This window comes from Indicator indicator, chromosome 14, assembly GCF_027791375.1.
Source record: "Indicator indicator isolate 239-I01 chromosome 14, UM_Iind_1.1, whole genome shotgun sequence".
Taxonomy (NCBI): domain Eukaryota; kingdom Metazoa; phylum Chordata; class Aves; order Piciformes; family Indicatoridae; genus Indicator; species Indicator indicator.
In genome coordinates, this window is record NC_072023.1 from 18,880,881 (window position 1) to 18,897,051 (window position 16,171).

At 44.0% G+C, this 16,171-nt stretch overlaps 1 protein-coding gene across 1 annotated transcript in view; it reads right to left on the reverse strand.

The window, feature by feature from the left end:
- Positions 1 to 16,171, reverse strand: part of ST8SIA1 (ST8 alpha-N-acetyl-neuraminide alpha-2,8-sialyltransferase 1) — a 109,055-nt gene that overhangs the window by 69,149 nt on the left and 23,735 nt on the right. The window contains exon 2 of the mRNA XM_054386890.1: positions 12,265 to 12,409. Coding sequence (XP_054242865.1) covers positions 12,265 to 12,409 — 145 coding nt within the window. The remainder of the gene's footprint in view (positions 1 to 12,264; positions 12,410 to 16,171) is intronic.

The window sequence follows — 16,171 nt, forward strand, 5'->3', positions numbered from 1 at the left end:
TTCTGTGGTTAACAAGCATACCATTGGATGGAGGTAATTGGCACATCAAACTCCAGAGTGCTCAAAGAAAATGGAAAGAAGGCTTGAAAGCTTATATTTAAAAGAATAAAAGCAGATATAATCTCTTGCATACCTAATTACTGTGAATGAGGAGTTCTACAGCTATGCTTTTTGCAGGATCAAAACGTTAGCAACGAAGCTACCAGGAAGAACCTGATTTACGCTGGCGTAGAACCACCTTGAACACTTTTTAACTTTGCCTCTATGTTTTTCATTTCTGATGAAAGAAGACTCTTTGAAATCACAAAAAGTAAGTTTCTGATCTTCACTGGAAAAACGTTAGGAGGTTTGGGGGTTTTTTTTGCAGGTTTCATGCAATAGCAGGTTTCATAGAAGTATTCAGCCTGACAAGCGCCCAGCAGGACCAGATATCAAACTTTAAAGTGAACCATTGTTAATTGTTGCCACACAGGTTTTCTCTACACTTCCTCATCTCCCAGACAGTCTGTTCTCGAGTAATCACAGAATCACTTTGGTTGGAAAAGACCTTTAAGATCATCCAGCCCAACCATTCTCAAACTCTGCCAAGGCTGGGGCTAAACCATGTCCCTCAGCATCACATCTCTGCCTCTCTGAAATACCTCCAGGAACGGGGATTCAACCACCTCTCTGGGCAGTCTGTTCCAGTCTTTGAGAACCCTTTCAGTGAAGAAGTTTCTTCTGATAACCAACCTAAGCCTCCCCTGAGCAGATGCTCAATTTCAAAACCTCCAAACAGAGGGACTCTCCAAGCATCCTGATGACAAGATGGGGTAAATGCATACCTGGAAAGGATAATACCTGATGCTCTTTCAACAAAAGACAGTAATATTCCCAGTACTGCATCAGGAAACAAGGACATCAGTGATTTCACTTCTTTCATTGGGTCACATACCAAGGATTTCAGCACCACATAAAAACCAAATGACAAATAAAAGCTGACAAAGTTATGAATGACCTCACTTTAATATGGTGATGTTCACTACTGTGAACCTGCATGCACCATCCTCACACACAGACTCAGTCATGCAGACAAAAAAGGCTGCCTTTGCCCTGCAAAATTACCAGTCTTAGAGCAAAATCAACTCATTGAGAGACACAGAGAAGTAGACAAAACTCCAAAGATTCTGCAAGAGTCACATATAGCCTGCTTGCAAGAACTCAGGGATGCATCATCTTGTGGATGATTCCTGGCTTATTGGCATGAGCAACAGAAACGACGTTGTCAGCTGAGATGGGAGCAAAGAAGAACGGTGACAAAAAGTTGCATTTTGTCTTGTCTCAGTGACTGCTTCAAATTTGCCTTGCCTGTTCTCTGAGAGTCTGTCTTCAGCGTATAAATAACCACTTTTCAGTCAGAATAGATGAAGAAGATAAACAACTAATTCAGTACATAAAAACAAGGCCTAATAAAGGCCAAGAAGGAAGAGAAACACAATTCTTTGTTACCCATAAAGAATGGGGGTTGTGGGAATCGTTGCCACAAAATGCATTTATGAGTCCTCAGCAGAACTATACTCATCAAGAGGGTACTGCTGGCTAAGTCCTGGAAATGCTGAAGTCAGCTGGAACACTGCTACTGACTTTGGTGTAACCAGGCTTCACTTGACCTATTTTGCAACACCTCTTGCTACTTATTTTCCCACCACGGCTCTTTTGGTGCTTAGCAGTCCAGCACACACATTTTTCTGCTTAGTGACCATCATGAAAAGACAACTGTAACTGCTGTGCTGACCACAGCTACAGCCATGACAGGATGAGAGGGTGCCAGCTCTGGCTGCCACTTGTAGGATAGATCCCAAACTGGGAATTAGCACTGTAAAAAGCCTGCCAAAAACAGAGGCAGGAAAGCAGTGCTGCCGAGCTTAAACGAGGTCATTCCACTTTTCAGAGGCCTTGCTTGATGCCCTAGGCTGAAGAGCTCCTGTTTGCTATGTTCATATGCTGCCCAGAATATCACAAGGACTCTCTAGGTCTCTTCCAATTGATTTGTCCTGAAGCAAAACGAAGAGTAGTTCAGCAGAGAGATCTGGTTATGTAAAGTCAAAAGGGTGTTGGCAGTATTTCTCCCCAACATATTCCCCATGCAGAAACCTTCATTTTAGTTGTCTCCAGAGATTTCTAGGCATAGATTTAGCTGTGCAGTAACACCATACATTGAATTTGAATGACTCTAAAGGGCTTGAGGGACTCATTATAAAAAGCATCATACAAATAGCAAGGATTGTTTATCTTTGGATTTCTCTTTTCTTCTTCTGGCACAACAGTGGATCACAGAGTAGGTCTGTGTAGCCTTTGCATTTATTGCCTCCTTTCACCTAAACTGTTTCCTGTTGAGAGTAGTCCCATTATTTCAGTTTGCAGCATTGCTCCTGAACAATGAGCAACACTCTGAATATGCCAAGCCCTGCTGCAAGAGAAGGGAACTGAGACAAGCCAGTGGGTTTCAGATTGAGGAAAAAGCTGGAGATGGTCTGGATGGAGGAATGTCTGTTAATAAATTAGCCTACAAATACGTTAGCTAGCTGTAACAGTGTGAGAGCTGAAATCCCTGTCCCACACCGACAATAACCAGGCTAGCTCAGTCTGGAAGCAAATGAAAGCTGTATTTACAAGCAAAACTACAATCTATGATGAAATACAATGAATATGTACAAATATACACTATTCACAACATTTACAAATATGTACAACCAACAGAAAAGCACAACCAAGCCCCCTTTGCTTCTCCCAAGGGGCCTTCCCCAAGGGGCCTCCCCCCAAGCCAGAAGGAATCCCCCCAGACCCCCCTGGCAGAAGGCAGAGAGTCAAGAAGCAGAGAGGCTGTTAGACTTAGCTTGTCAAGGTCAGTGTGTTATCTTCAGCCAGAAAAGAAGCAGCAGCAGCTAGACAGAAGCACAGCAAGCTGAGACTGCCCACCTCCCCAACCTTGTTTTGAGATTCTTAAACATTTCTCTCTCCAATGGAAGTGTTTAGAATAATCATTACTTTGCTTTCTTACACCCAAAAGTGATTTATTTACATTCTTTCACTCTCTCTGCTCGAACTTTGTGAAGAAAATTTTTTAAAAACAGTCTTAAAACCATCACACTAGCCTAAAACCCAGAATACACTACACATTCCCATTCTTGGCATGTTCACAACCTCATTAAAAATCATCAACAGAGAATAAGAGTTATCAGCTTTGTGTTATTTCACGACCTGCAGTCAGGTCTAACTCAGCTTCTCTCTACAAGCCAAGAAATAAAGGCACAGAAGAGTAGCTCCCTGCAGCCTTCACCATGCACCCCTGGAGAGGGAGCTCTCCACTGGCAACTCTCCACCTGCCAGCTTCCAGCTACGTAAAATGCTTTCAGTTTCCTGAAGCAGAGACTGGCTGAAGCAGACTGCCAGAGCTGGGACTGCAGCACACAGAGCTCTTACCCCAGATCAGAGGAGAGACCTGAGCTCCACCCTCTGCTCACTCCTCTGTGCACACAATCAGGGGGGAAAGAGGAGGATGTATGCTGGGACAGTATGTATGTCTCATTTTAGTGACAACAACCAGTGATCTCTTGGTGACTATAGGAATAATCAGCAACACCAAATGCAAGCTTGTTCAAGCAGAACAGCGTCGTTGAGCTCTGCATTTTGGAGGATATGGCACTCATGATTTTACCATCTCCAAAGGGAAACGGAGGATACATTTCTGAGGGCACCACATACTTAACTGTCACCTGTCTTCCTCACAGGCCAGCAGAAAACCAAAAATGTTCAGAGGTTTAAAAAAATAAAATATGTGATTAGAAGAATTGGCATTGTTTAGCCTAGAGAAAAAGACTGAGAGGAGATTTGATACCAGTTATATGTGGGAAAGACGTGGAAAAAATTTCTTAAAATACAGTCAAGGGGGATTTTCAAGACATCAGGAAACATCCTACACATAAGGACAGCAAAGCACTGCAATGGACTGCCTAGTGGGCTATGGAATTGACATTACTGGAAGCTGTAAAAAAATATTTTATAGATATGTGTCAACTCCAGAGCAGTCTGCCACGGAGCAGAAGCAAGATCTCTGAGTCACTGTGACACCATCAGAATGAAGTGACAGTGCCTTTCTACTTAGGTGTAGGACTCCCTAGTGAATCATGGAATCATATAATGGTTTGGGTTGGAAAGACCTCCACAGGTCACCTAGTCCAACCCCCTGCAGTCAGCAAGGACAGCCTCTACTAGGTCAGCTTGCTCACAGCCTTGTCCAGTCTGATCTGGGATATCTCCAGGGCTGGGGCCTCAATTACCTCCCTGGGCAACCTGTTGCAGTGTTCAATACCCTCATGATAAAGAACTCATTCCTAACAGCCAATCTAAATCTGCTCTTCTCTCATTTCAAACCATTGCCCCTTGTCCTATCACTGCAGGCCTCTGCAAACAGTCCCTCTGCAGCCTTCTTGTAGCTCCCTTCAGGTAGTGGAAGGCTGCTATTAGGTCTGCCTGGAGCCTTCTCTTCTCCAGGCTGAACACCCCCAGCTCCCTCAGCCTGTCCTCATAGGAGAGGTTTTCCAGCCCTCTGATCATCTTCACGCACCTCCTCTGGACCCCCTCCATCAGGTCCACGTCCTTCCTGTGTTGAGGGCTCCAGAGCTGCCAGGATTTGCAAAAGTAGCATGATAAATAATGCTGTTCCCCTGGATTATGTGGTGTGATGGACTGCATTTCCTTGTGCAGCCTTCTGAGTGCTAAGGGAAGTGTGTGAAATAGATGTTCATTTTGGTCTGATGTCATTCAACTGACAGGCTACAACTGAATCCCCTGCTATCTTACACCTGGTGCTTCTTGCCAGACTACAGCAGGTAGAGGAGGGAGCTAGCAAGCATGCTCCAAATCACTCTCTGCGGCTGCTAGGCATTCCCCAGCATATATTTGCAGCTAGGTGGGACAGGTACTTAACTACATACAGCAGCTCTCTGAGGGAGCTGCCTATGAATACCACCAAAGGTTGAAATAACGTTAGCATCACCACTACCACCTTCACGGCACTGACTTCTTTCCTTCAGCAGCTGTAGGAAAGCTTCATTACCATGGGACTTAATAGCTTGCAAACACTTTGGTCATGCCTCATAAAACTGTAAGTAAGGAGATGTTACACACATGAGGAATTGGTCTATCAGCATTATATGGTACATTTATCCCTATCTGACTGAACGGCTCACTAGATGAGCCCCATCAGGAAGAGACAGCAACACAGGAGAAGTGTGGCCAGCAGGGCAAGGGAGGTGATCCTCCTCCTCTACTCAGCTCTGGTGAGACCCCACCTGGAGTACTGTGTCCAGTTCTGGAGCCCCTATTACAAGAGGGATCTGGACATGCTGGAAGGTGTCCAGAGAAGGGCCACCAGGATGATCAGAGGGCTGGAGCACCTCTCCTATGAGGACAGACTGAAAGAGTTGGGGCTGTTCAGTCTGGAGAAGAGAAGGCTCCAAGGTGACCTTATTGTGGCCTTTCAATATCTGAAGGGGCCTACAAGAAAGCTGAGGAGGGACTTTTTAGGCTATCAGGTAGTGATAGGATTAGGGGGAAGGGAATAAAGCTGGAAGTAGGGAGATGCAGGCTGGACATGAGGAAGAAGTTCTTCCCCATGAGAGTGGTGAGAGCCTGGAATGGGTTGCCCACGGAGGTAGTTGAGGCCCCCTCCCTGGAGGTGTTTAAGGCCAGGCTGGATGAGGCTCTGGCCAGCCTGATGTAGTGTGAGGTGTCCCTGCCCATGGCAGGGGGGTTGGAACTGGATGAGCCTTGTGGTCCCTTCCAACCCTGACTGATTCTATGATTCTATGACTCACATTTCAGTGTAATCCACCTGCGTTTATGCTCAGAACCTAGACCTTGTCTTAAACCAAAACTCTACACCCACACTTCTGAAGCACAGGACATCAGGAATTGTCCTCTTCATTCATCCACACTTAGCCATACAGCTCCTGTGCTAGGAAGGCCAGCTAGGGCAGCAGTAGGTGGACAAGGATGCTGCACTATTACTAAGACAGCTGACTTCCAAAAGCTGTTTCAAAACAGGCTATTCAGACCACAGCCTTTATTCCTCCACACTAAGATGGATCATTTACTCAAAAAGAAAACTTCTCTGCCCCCTTCCTAACAAATGCATATCCTCTGGACAGAAGGCAAAGCCAGCCTCCCCCATCATACATAAGTTTTGTTCTTCACCTATCATGTAATTCCCAAGTCAGAGAATGACAATACCCAAATATTTATCTGCATGACGTACAAGTTCCTACTAAGCATTTCAAGTCTGAGGGAGCTAATATTTGGGATTAGTTGAGAGCAAATTACTTTAATTATAATAATCACCTGGAACCCAGTGTCTTTCTGAAGCCTATCTGAACCTTCTCAAGTTGGAGACCAGTACATTTTACACTGAGAAAAATACAACCATTGGAGATTGAGGATGGAGCCAGGCTCTCCTCAATGATATCCAAAGATAGGACAAGGGGCAATGGGTGCAAGCTGGAGCAGAGGAGGTTCCATGTGAACATTAGGAAAAACTTTTTCACTGTGAGGGTGCCAGAGCCCTGGAGCAGGCTGCCCACAGAGCTTGTGGAGTCTCCTTCTCTGGAGACATTCCAAACCCACTTGGATGTGTTCCAGTGTGATCTGCCCTAGGTGATCCTGCTCTGGCAGGGGGGTTGGACTGGATGATCTTGGAGGTCCCTTCCAAACCATAACATTCTGTGATTCTACCTCTATTTAGGAATCCTGGGAAGAAGGGAGGGGGGAGGATGGGGTACATCTTTGTGTTCAAAAGTATTTCATCACCAGCAGTCTGACATCCTGCTAACGCTCCAGTAAAATTTACATGAGCCATACCACAAAAACAAATAACTGGATGAAAAAATACAACTATGTAATATTTCATAAATTCCTGCTCATTCTTCTGCCAGGTGAAGTGCCAGGCAAGAAATAGAACCAAACTTAGGCCTCAAAGATAAGGCAGCAGTGGTATTAAGCCTTTTTTAGAAGTATCTCATAAAAAGGCAAACTACTGAGTACAATGAACTAACCTAATGCAATCCAATCACTGAATAATTCAAATACATAGTCACACACAGAGTAAAAATGCTGTAAACTGAACAGCATGGCTTTTAAGAATAAAATTCATTAAAAATAAGAAAGGCTAACAGGTGGGCAGGGTATAAAGGATAAAATTTAGACACTGACTTTCCTAGAAGCAAAGGTCTCATTGTACCTGTAGGTGGAAGTCTTGGTATATGAACAAGTTCACGGCCAGAGAAACCCTTGCATGGAGAAAGAAGCTCTTTCTCACATGTTTTAGTTATAAAAAGCTACAATAAATCAAACAAAACAAATCTAACTGTGTTGCCTTTGGGCAGACTGGAATCCACTCTTACTTTTATACCCTCAGTCAGACAGCTGATATGCCCTGTAGTTACTTGTAGCCACCAGAAGTTTGCCGTTCCTGTAGATTCTCATCTGTGACCACTTCCTTTAATTATTCTTCTGCTTGCAACATTTGTCCCTACAAAGCAGATGGACTTCAAATAGAAATCCCATAGAGTTCCCAGGGCAGTAAGCCAACCTCTCTGGCCATCTCTGCCCACGCTGTCCCCTTCCTCTTTTAGTTCAACCTTTTTGCTTTACAATCCCACAGCATCACATCTGTAGTTGTGACTTCTAGGTACCATCAAAAACATTACCTCGAGGTAGAAAATTTTGGTTCTGCAGCTAATGAGCAGCAACGCACACAAGCATGGAGTGCTGTGAGGTCCTCCCTGTCTCTGCCAACAGATGCCCTTTCACTGTGCCCTCTCCCTTCCTGGGACAGCTCACCACCGCCACATCACTCAGCTTTGCCCATGGCCCCCTCACACTCAGTGCATTTTACCAGTGGGTAATTGTACAGCCCTGGGTACCAACAGAACCAAGAACTATGCTCTTTGAAGCATTTTCAAAATACCAAATCACTTCAAGCTGCAATGCTCCTGGCTGAATTACCCTTGTGAAAACACCCCGTGCTGCTTCTGTCTTAGGTAGCTCCACCATCCCAAAGGGTATGATGCTTCTTTCAGTACAGCTCAGTACCCATAACAAAGCAGAAGCTGGATCAAGTTTCTTCTTTCAACATTCTCCTGTTCCCAAAATCCCAGAGGCGGGATTTCTGTGTAGGGTTTTTTGAATGCCCAAGGGCGTGAAGGTCTGTCTGTCAAAGGTACTGGTGTGTGCTTGGATTGGCTCTGTTATTACCTAGGAAAAGGAGTGATTGACACTCAGCCACTTTAGATTTGAAATGGAAAGGTTGAGTCAGGGCAGCCATTCCTCTTACCCTGCCTGTGGGCCAAACTGACAGTTTGCAGCCAGTTCTAATGCTTCCCTTCCTCTCTGTTACATTTGGAAAGGTCAGCATCTATTTATGTGTTTGCACTGACTGAGACAAAGCCAATTTGGCATGTGCATTATTGCAGATAAACTCCAGAAAAATCAGGCTCACCGAAGACAACCTGGCTAAGCAACTTGGCTGAAGACATTTCAGCAAGCCCACAGAGCCCACAGCACAGATCCAACAACCAATAGGGACAGAAAGCCAAATAAAAATTGAAAAACCAATGAACTGACAATGATCCAACCATCAGCACTTGCAGCCCAGAAGGCTAATGGCATCCTGGGCTGCACTGAAAGAAGTGTGGCCAGCAGATCAAGAGAGGTGATTCTGCCACTTAACTCTGCTGAGACCTCACCTAGAGTACTGCAACCAGCTCTGGAACCCTCAACACAGGAAGGACATGGACCTGATGGAAGGGGTCCAGAGGAGGGGCATGAAGAAAACCTCTCCTATAAGGACAGGCTGAGGGAGCTGGGGGGGTTCAGCCTGGAGAAGAGAAGGCTCCAGGCAGACCTAAGGGCAGACTGCCAATACCTGAAGGGAACCTACAGGAAGGGACTGTTTGCAAAGGCCTGCAGTGATAGGATGAGGGGCAATGGTTTGAAATGAGAGAAAAGTAGACTTAGACTGGATATTAGGAACAAATTCCTTGCCATAGGGTGGTGGAACACTGGAACAGGTTGCCCCAGAGAACTAGTTGAGGCCCCAGCCCTGGAGATACTCAAGGTCAGGCTGGACAAGGCTGTAAGCAAGCTGATCTAGTGGAGGATGTCCCTGCTGAATGCAAGGGGTTGGACTAGATGACCTTTGGAGGTCCCTTCCAATCCAAACCATTCTATGATTCTAAGATAAAATATAGCAAGATTCCTGTTTAGCTTTGAGTTACTTTATGGGACAAAGTTAGTAACTGGTTCAGAACTGAGAAATATTCTGCAAGCACAAAATGTCTCAAGCCCAGCAAGCTGATGTGTGTGGAGCCTTTTTTATTTATTCCAGAAGAAACATTTTGTTTATTATATCAAAGTAGCTGCAGCCCTTCACATTCCTGTTACATTCTCTGAGCATTTCAGAGTATTATCCATATTTTAAGAGTGGTTTTAAGCTTCTGGATACTTTTGAAAGGGATACACATCTTCACAAAAACCACTTGCCAGTTGCTAGCATGCTAATAGACACCATTCTTCAAAGCAGAAGACTGGAAAACTTAGGTGAGTATTTTTCTTGAAACAGAGAGAGAGAAAAAAAAGATACTTTCTTTAAGAATTTATTACAAATAACATTTCCTAAGCTTTTAAGCCTAGAAGGTTTCATCTGATAAATGTCTATGAAGTTCCTCTGGGCAAAATACATAGGAATAACATATCAAGTTAGAGACAGTGGTACTTCCAAGAAAAGAGGGAGTAGTAGTGAGTAGCCCCTGTCAGAAATGTGCTGCTGGTCAGTTCATTAAAGGAATAGCACCTCTAGCACTGGTCCTAGAGCTGCTTTCTAGCATTATTCTAGGGTTGGAACATCATAAAAATTCACCTTTTCCACCAACACCCCAACAAAGCATCTATCCATCTTCTTTACAGCATGCTTGGCAAGCCTAAGGGACACTGAAGTCCCAGCTACTTAGCTCATGTTGTCCCTCAGCAATTTTTTTCTCCAGGGCTTCCCAGATACTTGTTCTTGATTCTGGACAACCGATAAGCTTTGAAGATAGGGCTTAGGTACTTGGGAACTACTGGAGTTCTTGAGATGGTGATTCCTCTCTAACCAACATTTACCTTTCTGAGGGACCTTATCTGCTCTTTTCTGTGAGAGGAGGTGGGACACCACTGTGGCCAGGTAGAGTGCTAGGTTTTAATCCAAAGACAACCAAATCCTAAATCCATCACAAACTAGTGACCTCTCTGTGTCAGCTCAATGGGGGGTTTCTGAAACCACACCAGGAAGGATGCACACGTTTTGAGCAGCTGCTGCCAATATCTTTGTGTAGTACAAAGCTCACAGTTCTGCCAAGGATTTCAGTTTTCTCCAATAAAGGGGGCACTATTGTAGTAACAAATCATACTAACCATCACAGAAAAGATTTGCAGATGCTACTCTGCAACACACAATAAACATTCTACCAGTCTCAAAGGCAGGGAGAGAAATTCATCCCAGCTAGGCAGCTTCTTCCCAGCTGCACTGCAGGAAAAACACTCACCATGCCTATTCCAGCATCTACTTGTTTGTTGAGCTTGCAGGGACACAGCAGCTGGGGAGCACCCTGAGGGAGGCAGAGGTCCATTAACCACTTGGTGGCACCAGGCACAGCTGATTGACAAGAGAGCGAGCTGGCAGCCTGAACAACAGACAGCTGTAACACCACTCCTCCTGCTGACATCTTAACACAGTGACTGGCTACTCTCATCTCCTCTTCCCTACACTGAAGTTTCATGGAATTATAGAATCATTCAGGTTGGAAAAGACCCCTGAGATCATCAGGTCCAACCATTAACCCTACTCTGCCAAGTTCACCACTAAAACGTATCGCTAAGTGCCACATCTAAATGACCTTTAAACACCTCCAGGGATGGTGACTCAACTCCCTGCCTGGGGAAGTCTGTTCCAATGCCTGACCATTCTTACAGGGAAAACATTTTTCCTGATGTCTAAACCTTCCCTGGTACAGCTTGAGGCTGTTCCCTCTTGCCCTATCACTAATTACCTGCGAGAAGAGACCAGCCCCTACCTCTCTCTATTACCTTTTCAGGTAGTTGTAGAGGACAGTAAAGGTTTCCCCTTCAGCCTCCTCTTCCTCAGACTAGAGACTCCCAGTTCCCAGCCTCATAAGACTCATTCTCTAGGCCCTTCACCAGCTTAGTTGTTCTTCTTTCCCTTTACCCTTCCTCCACTAAAAGAAACTCATTCAAAGTCATAACTCTCTTGTTGAGATCTAGAAACCACTTTTCTTTTAAAACAGAAAAATAACCTTTTTGATGTTTTATTTTCAAGATGAGCTTTAACAAGAAAGAACTCTGCTGCATGATTAACTGAAACAAATTAATTAAAAGCCCAGTGTGAATGACTCAGCACTAACTGGGAGGCTTCAGAAATACCCATGCCTTTAATATGGGGAATTGAAACAAACATTTAAATGTGTCCAGATGTTTGGCTTGCTTTAAATTGGCAGCAGCACAAAACACCTCTCCATCCACATACAAAATTCAGCATATTGAACTTATTTAATTAATACATGAACTGATCTTAAACAAAACACAAGAATCCTAGAGCAGTATTACAAATTTCCAGTGCTTGAAAAACCTGCACTTAACCCAAAACACCTTTGCTGAACAACAACAAACCACTTGTAACATTCAAAATGCAGCAACAATTGACAAAGTCAAGTCCACTTCTACCTTGGGATTGTGTGACTTGCCATCAGTAGATTTCATTAAGTTGGAATTAACCTGGACAGCTTCACACAAAGCACTGTCACATCTTAGCTAAACAGATGTGAACTGAAGCAATCCTAGCTGAGGGGTGGTGCTCCCAGTGAGCATGGTCATTGACTGAAACACAGAAATCACCTTACAACAGCTGCGACTTAGCAGTTTAAAAATCAAGGCAGGTGGCCCAATCTCATCCCTTGTGTACATCAGCACACCTGAAAAGCAGCCATGGGAGCACTGAAGTGTGCAAAAAGGTTTTACGAGGTTCAGAATACAGAAGTAAAAAAGCAGAGATTGGTTTATATCGAGAAATGAAGACACAACTTCTGACAAGTGTTTAGCCTATTTACACTCATTTGTACCACATTACCATTTAGCATGTCAGTGCTTACAGGAAAAAGATTAAAAGTTACTAACCTGTGGGAAGAGTGAGTAAGTTGCATTGTCAATAGTGACAGAATATAAAAATTCCCCATCAAACCAGAGGTTCTTTCCCATCGGGGAGTTCAGCTTTGTCATAGCAAAGAGCTGCCCAGGGTCACAGCATTCTTCCAGCAGTTTCCTAGTGAAAGCAACCAAGAGAGAAAGAGCTGTATTAATTAGAGCCTTGGCTCACCTTCTCTAATGACCACCACACACACCTGAGATCCTGCCCCTCTCAGCGGCTCCAAAGTCATTTACCTTCCCAGCCAGCAGATGGACTCTTTTTTACTCACAGAAGGGCCAGAAAACCTGATTTGATTTTGGAAAACCTTAGAAACAGTAAACAATTATACCTCCATTTCACTTCTGAGTGGCATAGAAACAGAATCAAGAGTCTGCCAAAGAAACTCCATCCTTTACAACCTACTCTAACAAATAAAATACCAGTCTCCAGCACACGGAGAAATCAGAGGAGCTCCTTCAAAACCAGATTCTGAGTTACATGAAACTTGGGTCCCAAACCTTATTCATGGAGAGCAGGCCTTCTAAAACCTCAGTTACATAACTTAAGTATGGAAAAAATTGGCATCTCTCTCTAGTTACCAAATATCCTGGTGCTACTCTGCACCAGGGTATGTTTAGGCAGGTGTAGGTTTCCACCTACAGAGTAGTCAAGAACTGGAACAGGCTGCCCAGGGAGGCGGTTGAGTCACCAACCCTGGAGGTGATGCTTAGTGATATGGTTTAGTGGTGAACTTTGGTAGACTAGGGTTAATGATTGGACCTGATGATTTCAAGGGTCTTTTCCAACCTGAATGACTCTATGACAGCAGAACTTGCCTTCTGACTGAAGTCTTAACTCATCCCAATATGATACAGGGGATTTTCTACTTCTTGTTCCCTTGCTGAAACCGTGACTCCTTTGCATGTTTTACATCCCCAAAATACTACTCAGCTTCAGCAGAAATTTGAGGTCTGATGAGGTGGTTGAAGGTTTTACTGAGCAAAAAAACTCTGCAATTAATATCCTAAAATATAGAACAATGAAAAGCTCTAGATATCTGCAGGGCAGCAATAGCAACCTGATCCAGTGGAATATGTTCCTGCTCACTGCAGGACCTTTGAAGGTCTCTTCCAACCCAAACCATTCTATAATTCTATGATTAGTGACTACTAAAATGCTTCATATAGCTGTTCTCCTCTGTGAAAGAGATTTTATTCCAAACCATGAAGCCATTCACAGCAAAATTTAGAAATTTTTAGCATTTTTTTCAAGATTTACAGCTATTTTATATCTAAATTATGTCCCTAAGTGCCAGGTCTACATGCTTTTTGATACCTCCAAGGGACAGTGACTCCACTACCTCCTTGGACAGTCTGCTCCAATGCCTAACCACTCTTCCAGTAAAGAATTTTTTTTCTAATATCCAATCTAAACCTCCCCTGGTGCAACATGAGGCTATTTTCTCTTGTCCTATTGCTTATTACTGGGGAGCAGAGACCAACCCTCACCTCACTCCAACCTCCTTTCAGGTAGCCGCAGAGAGCAATGAGGTCTCCCTCAGCCTCATTTTCTCCAAACTAAACAGCCCCAGTTCCCTCAGCTGCTCCTCACCAGCCCTGTTGTTCAGACCCTCCACCAGCTTTGGACATGGTCCAGCAACTCAGTGTCTTTCTTGTAGTGAGTGGCCCAAAACTGAACCCAAGTACTCAAGGTGTGGCTTCACCAGGGTGGACAGTCATTTCCCTGATTCTGCTGGCCACACTATGCCTGATACAGGCAGGCAGATTAAACTGTTAAAAGGAAGTAAATTACACAAAGTATTTGGATATCACACTTGGTTCTAAGCCAAGGGTCAGCTTCTGCAATGAGCTGCAAGGCAAGCTCTGCCCACGCAATAGGCTGACCAGCCCCTCTATCTCCACAGGCAGCCAGAGACCAGTGATTTTTATGACAGCTCAATCAGAAGCTTATGAGAGGGTGCATCATGGCTCCAAATTTCAATAGTTTTTCCATTTGACCCCTAAGCATCTCACTGCAGAGCCTGAGGCTTCACCACATAACCCAGACAGGCTCATGACTTCAGAGCATGCTGCTGCTCAGACCAAAGAGCTATGAGCATTAACTTGTTCCCACAGCTTCTCCATGAGCTACTCCATCTGCACAAGTAAGTATTTCAGAAAATCACTGTTCTTGGGTGCATCAGTCAACCCCAAATTAATGAAGTCTAGGACAAAACTGTGTCCGGTTCTAGACACTACAATTCAAGAAAGACAGCCTGGAGACAGGGTCCAAAGGAGGGCCATGACAATAACCAAAGGGCTGGAAAACTTGCCCTACAAGGAAGGAACTCTCTTCCCTGGGGAAGACAAGACTCAGGGGGTCTTCATCATAGCTTTACAGTACTTGGATGGCAGTGACAAAGAGGATGGCGGCTCTCTCTTCACAAGGAGCCACATGAAGAAGCTAAGGGCCAATGGGCACAAGTTGCACTGGGAGAGGCTTCATTTTTTACAGTAAGATCATTCCCCTGGAACAACTTCTCCGGGGATGTGGTAGAGTCCTATCAAGATGCAGTGATAAAGAATCTCATCTCAACTTCATTTATCACAAAAGGTTGGATTAGGTGACCATGTGAGGCCGGTTCCCACCTCAGTGGTTCTACGATTCTGGACCTGTTTTCCCTTAGAGTGCCATTGAAATGTGTTAGCCAGAGGTGCAGTTTCCATTCCTAGAAACACCTGCTGATGCCCACATAAAGATTTCATCACAGAACTGTGAAAATCAAACTAGAGGACATTTTGAATCTCTTCCCAGACAACCTTTACAAGACACTTTAAGACAAGCAGTTGAATACTGTTCTGAACAGATTTGAGTGTGGAGATTTTTCTGCCTATCTACAAACTCCAGTTCGCAGCCTATGAAAATTTGTTTCTCTCACTGTCTAGTGGGAAGGAAATAATTTTTGCCTATCTTGCCCCTCCTGTTCTTTGTATTTTCTATCCCCACAGCAACTTTCTCACAAAAGCATAAGGTAATCCAAGAGGAGATGGAGCCTCAAGTGTACGTACACTCATTTGTTATACAATTATGTAACAAAAGTTAAATTTACAAGTGAAATTCTTTCAGCTTATACCTTCTCTGGAAGTCTGGTCTGAGCAAGAAACACAAACCCAACAGACAACTCAGTGGGAAAGTATCTAGGGAATGTTTTATATTAATGAGTATTTCTTTTACCAGGGCAAACTGATGAGCTAAGAAACAGCTTTTTGCATGACTCCTCTCTCCTCCTCCCATCTATGAGACTAGATATATATGTAAGCCTACTCTTTCCCCTCCCCAAAACCACATTTTTTTCATTTCCCACTGAAACCTTTCCTATATAAACAAACAAAAAAAAAAAAAAAACAACCCACCACAAACTACTATGAAAAGCAGTAGGTAGTGCCTAGAAGGTCCACAAGAGGTGAATCCCTAGTTCAAGCGTGCCCCTGTATGCGTTAGCACTCATGTGAGCTGCCAGAAAATAATGATAATTAGAAGTTTCACATTATTCAGTGATTCAAATCATCCTGAATCAAATGCCAAAACCTCAAAATGAGAAAGACTCCATCAGAAAACATGCATTAAAGAGCAGAACACATTCAAAGGTGAACCTAAAGCAGCAGACTTTGCAGGCTCAGGGAACCTGAACCGATTTGCTGAGCTTGATTAAAATGTACAGCTCAAATGTTATGAGAGAATTTGCAAACCTGAAGCAGCTTTCAGCCAAAGATATCAATTCACTGCAAGCATTCCTTCACTCACAGGAATATTAAACCTTTGAATCCAATTTATCTCCAATTCAGAGGAGACCTGTGTCCTCTGAGGATGAGGAAATTAGAGGAATTGCACAATTGG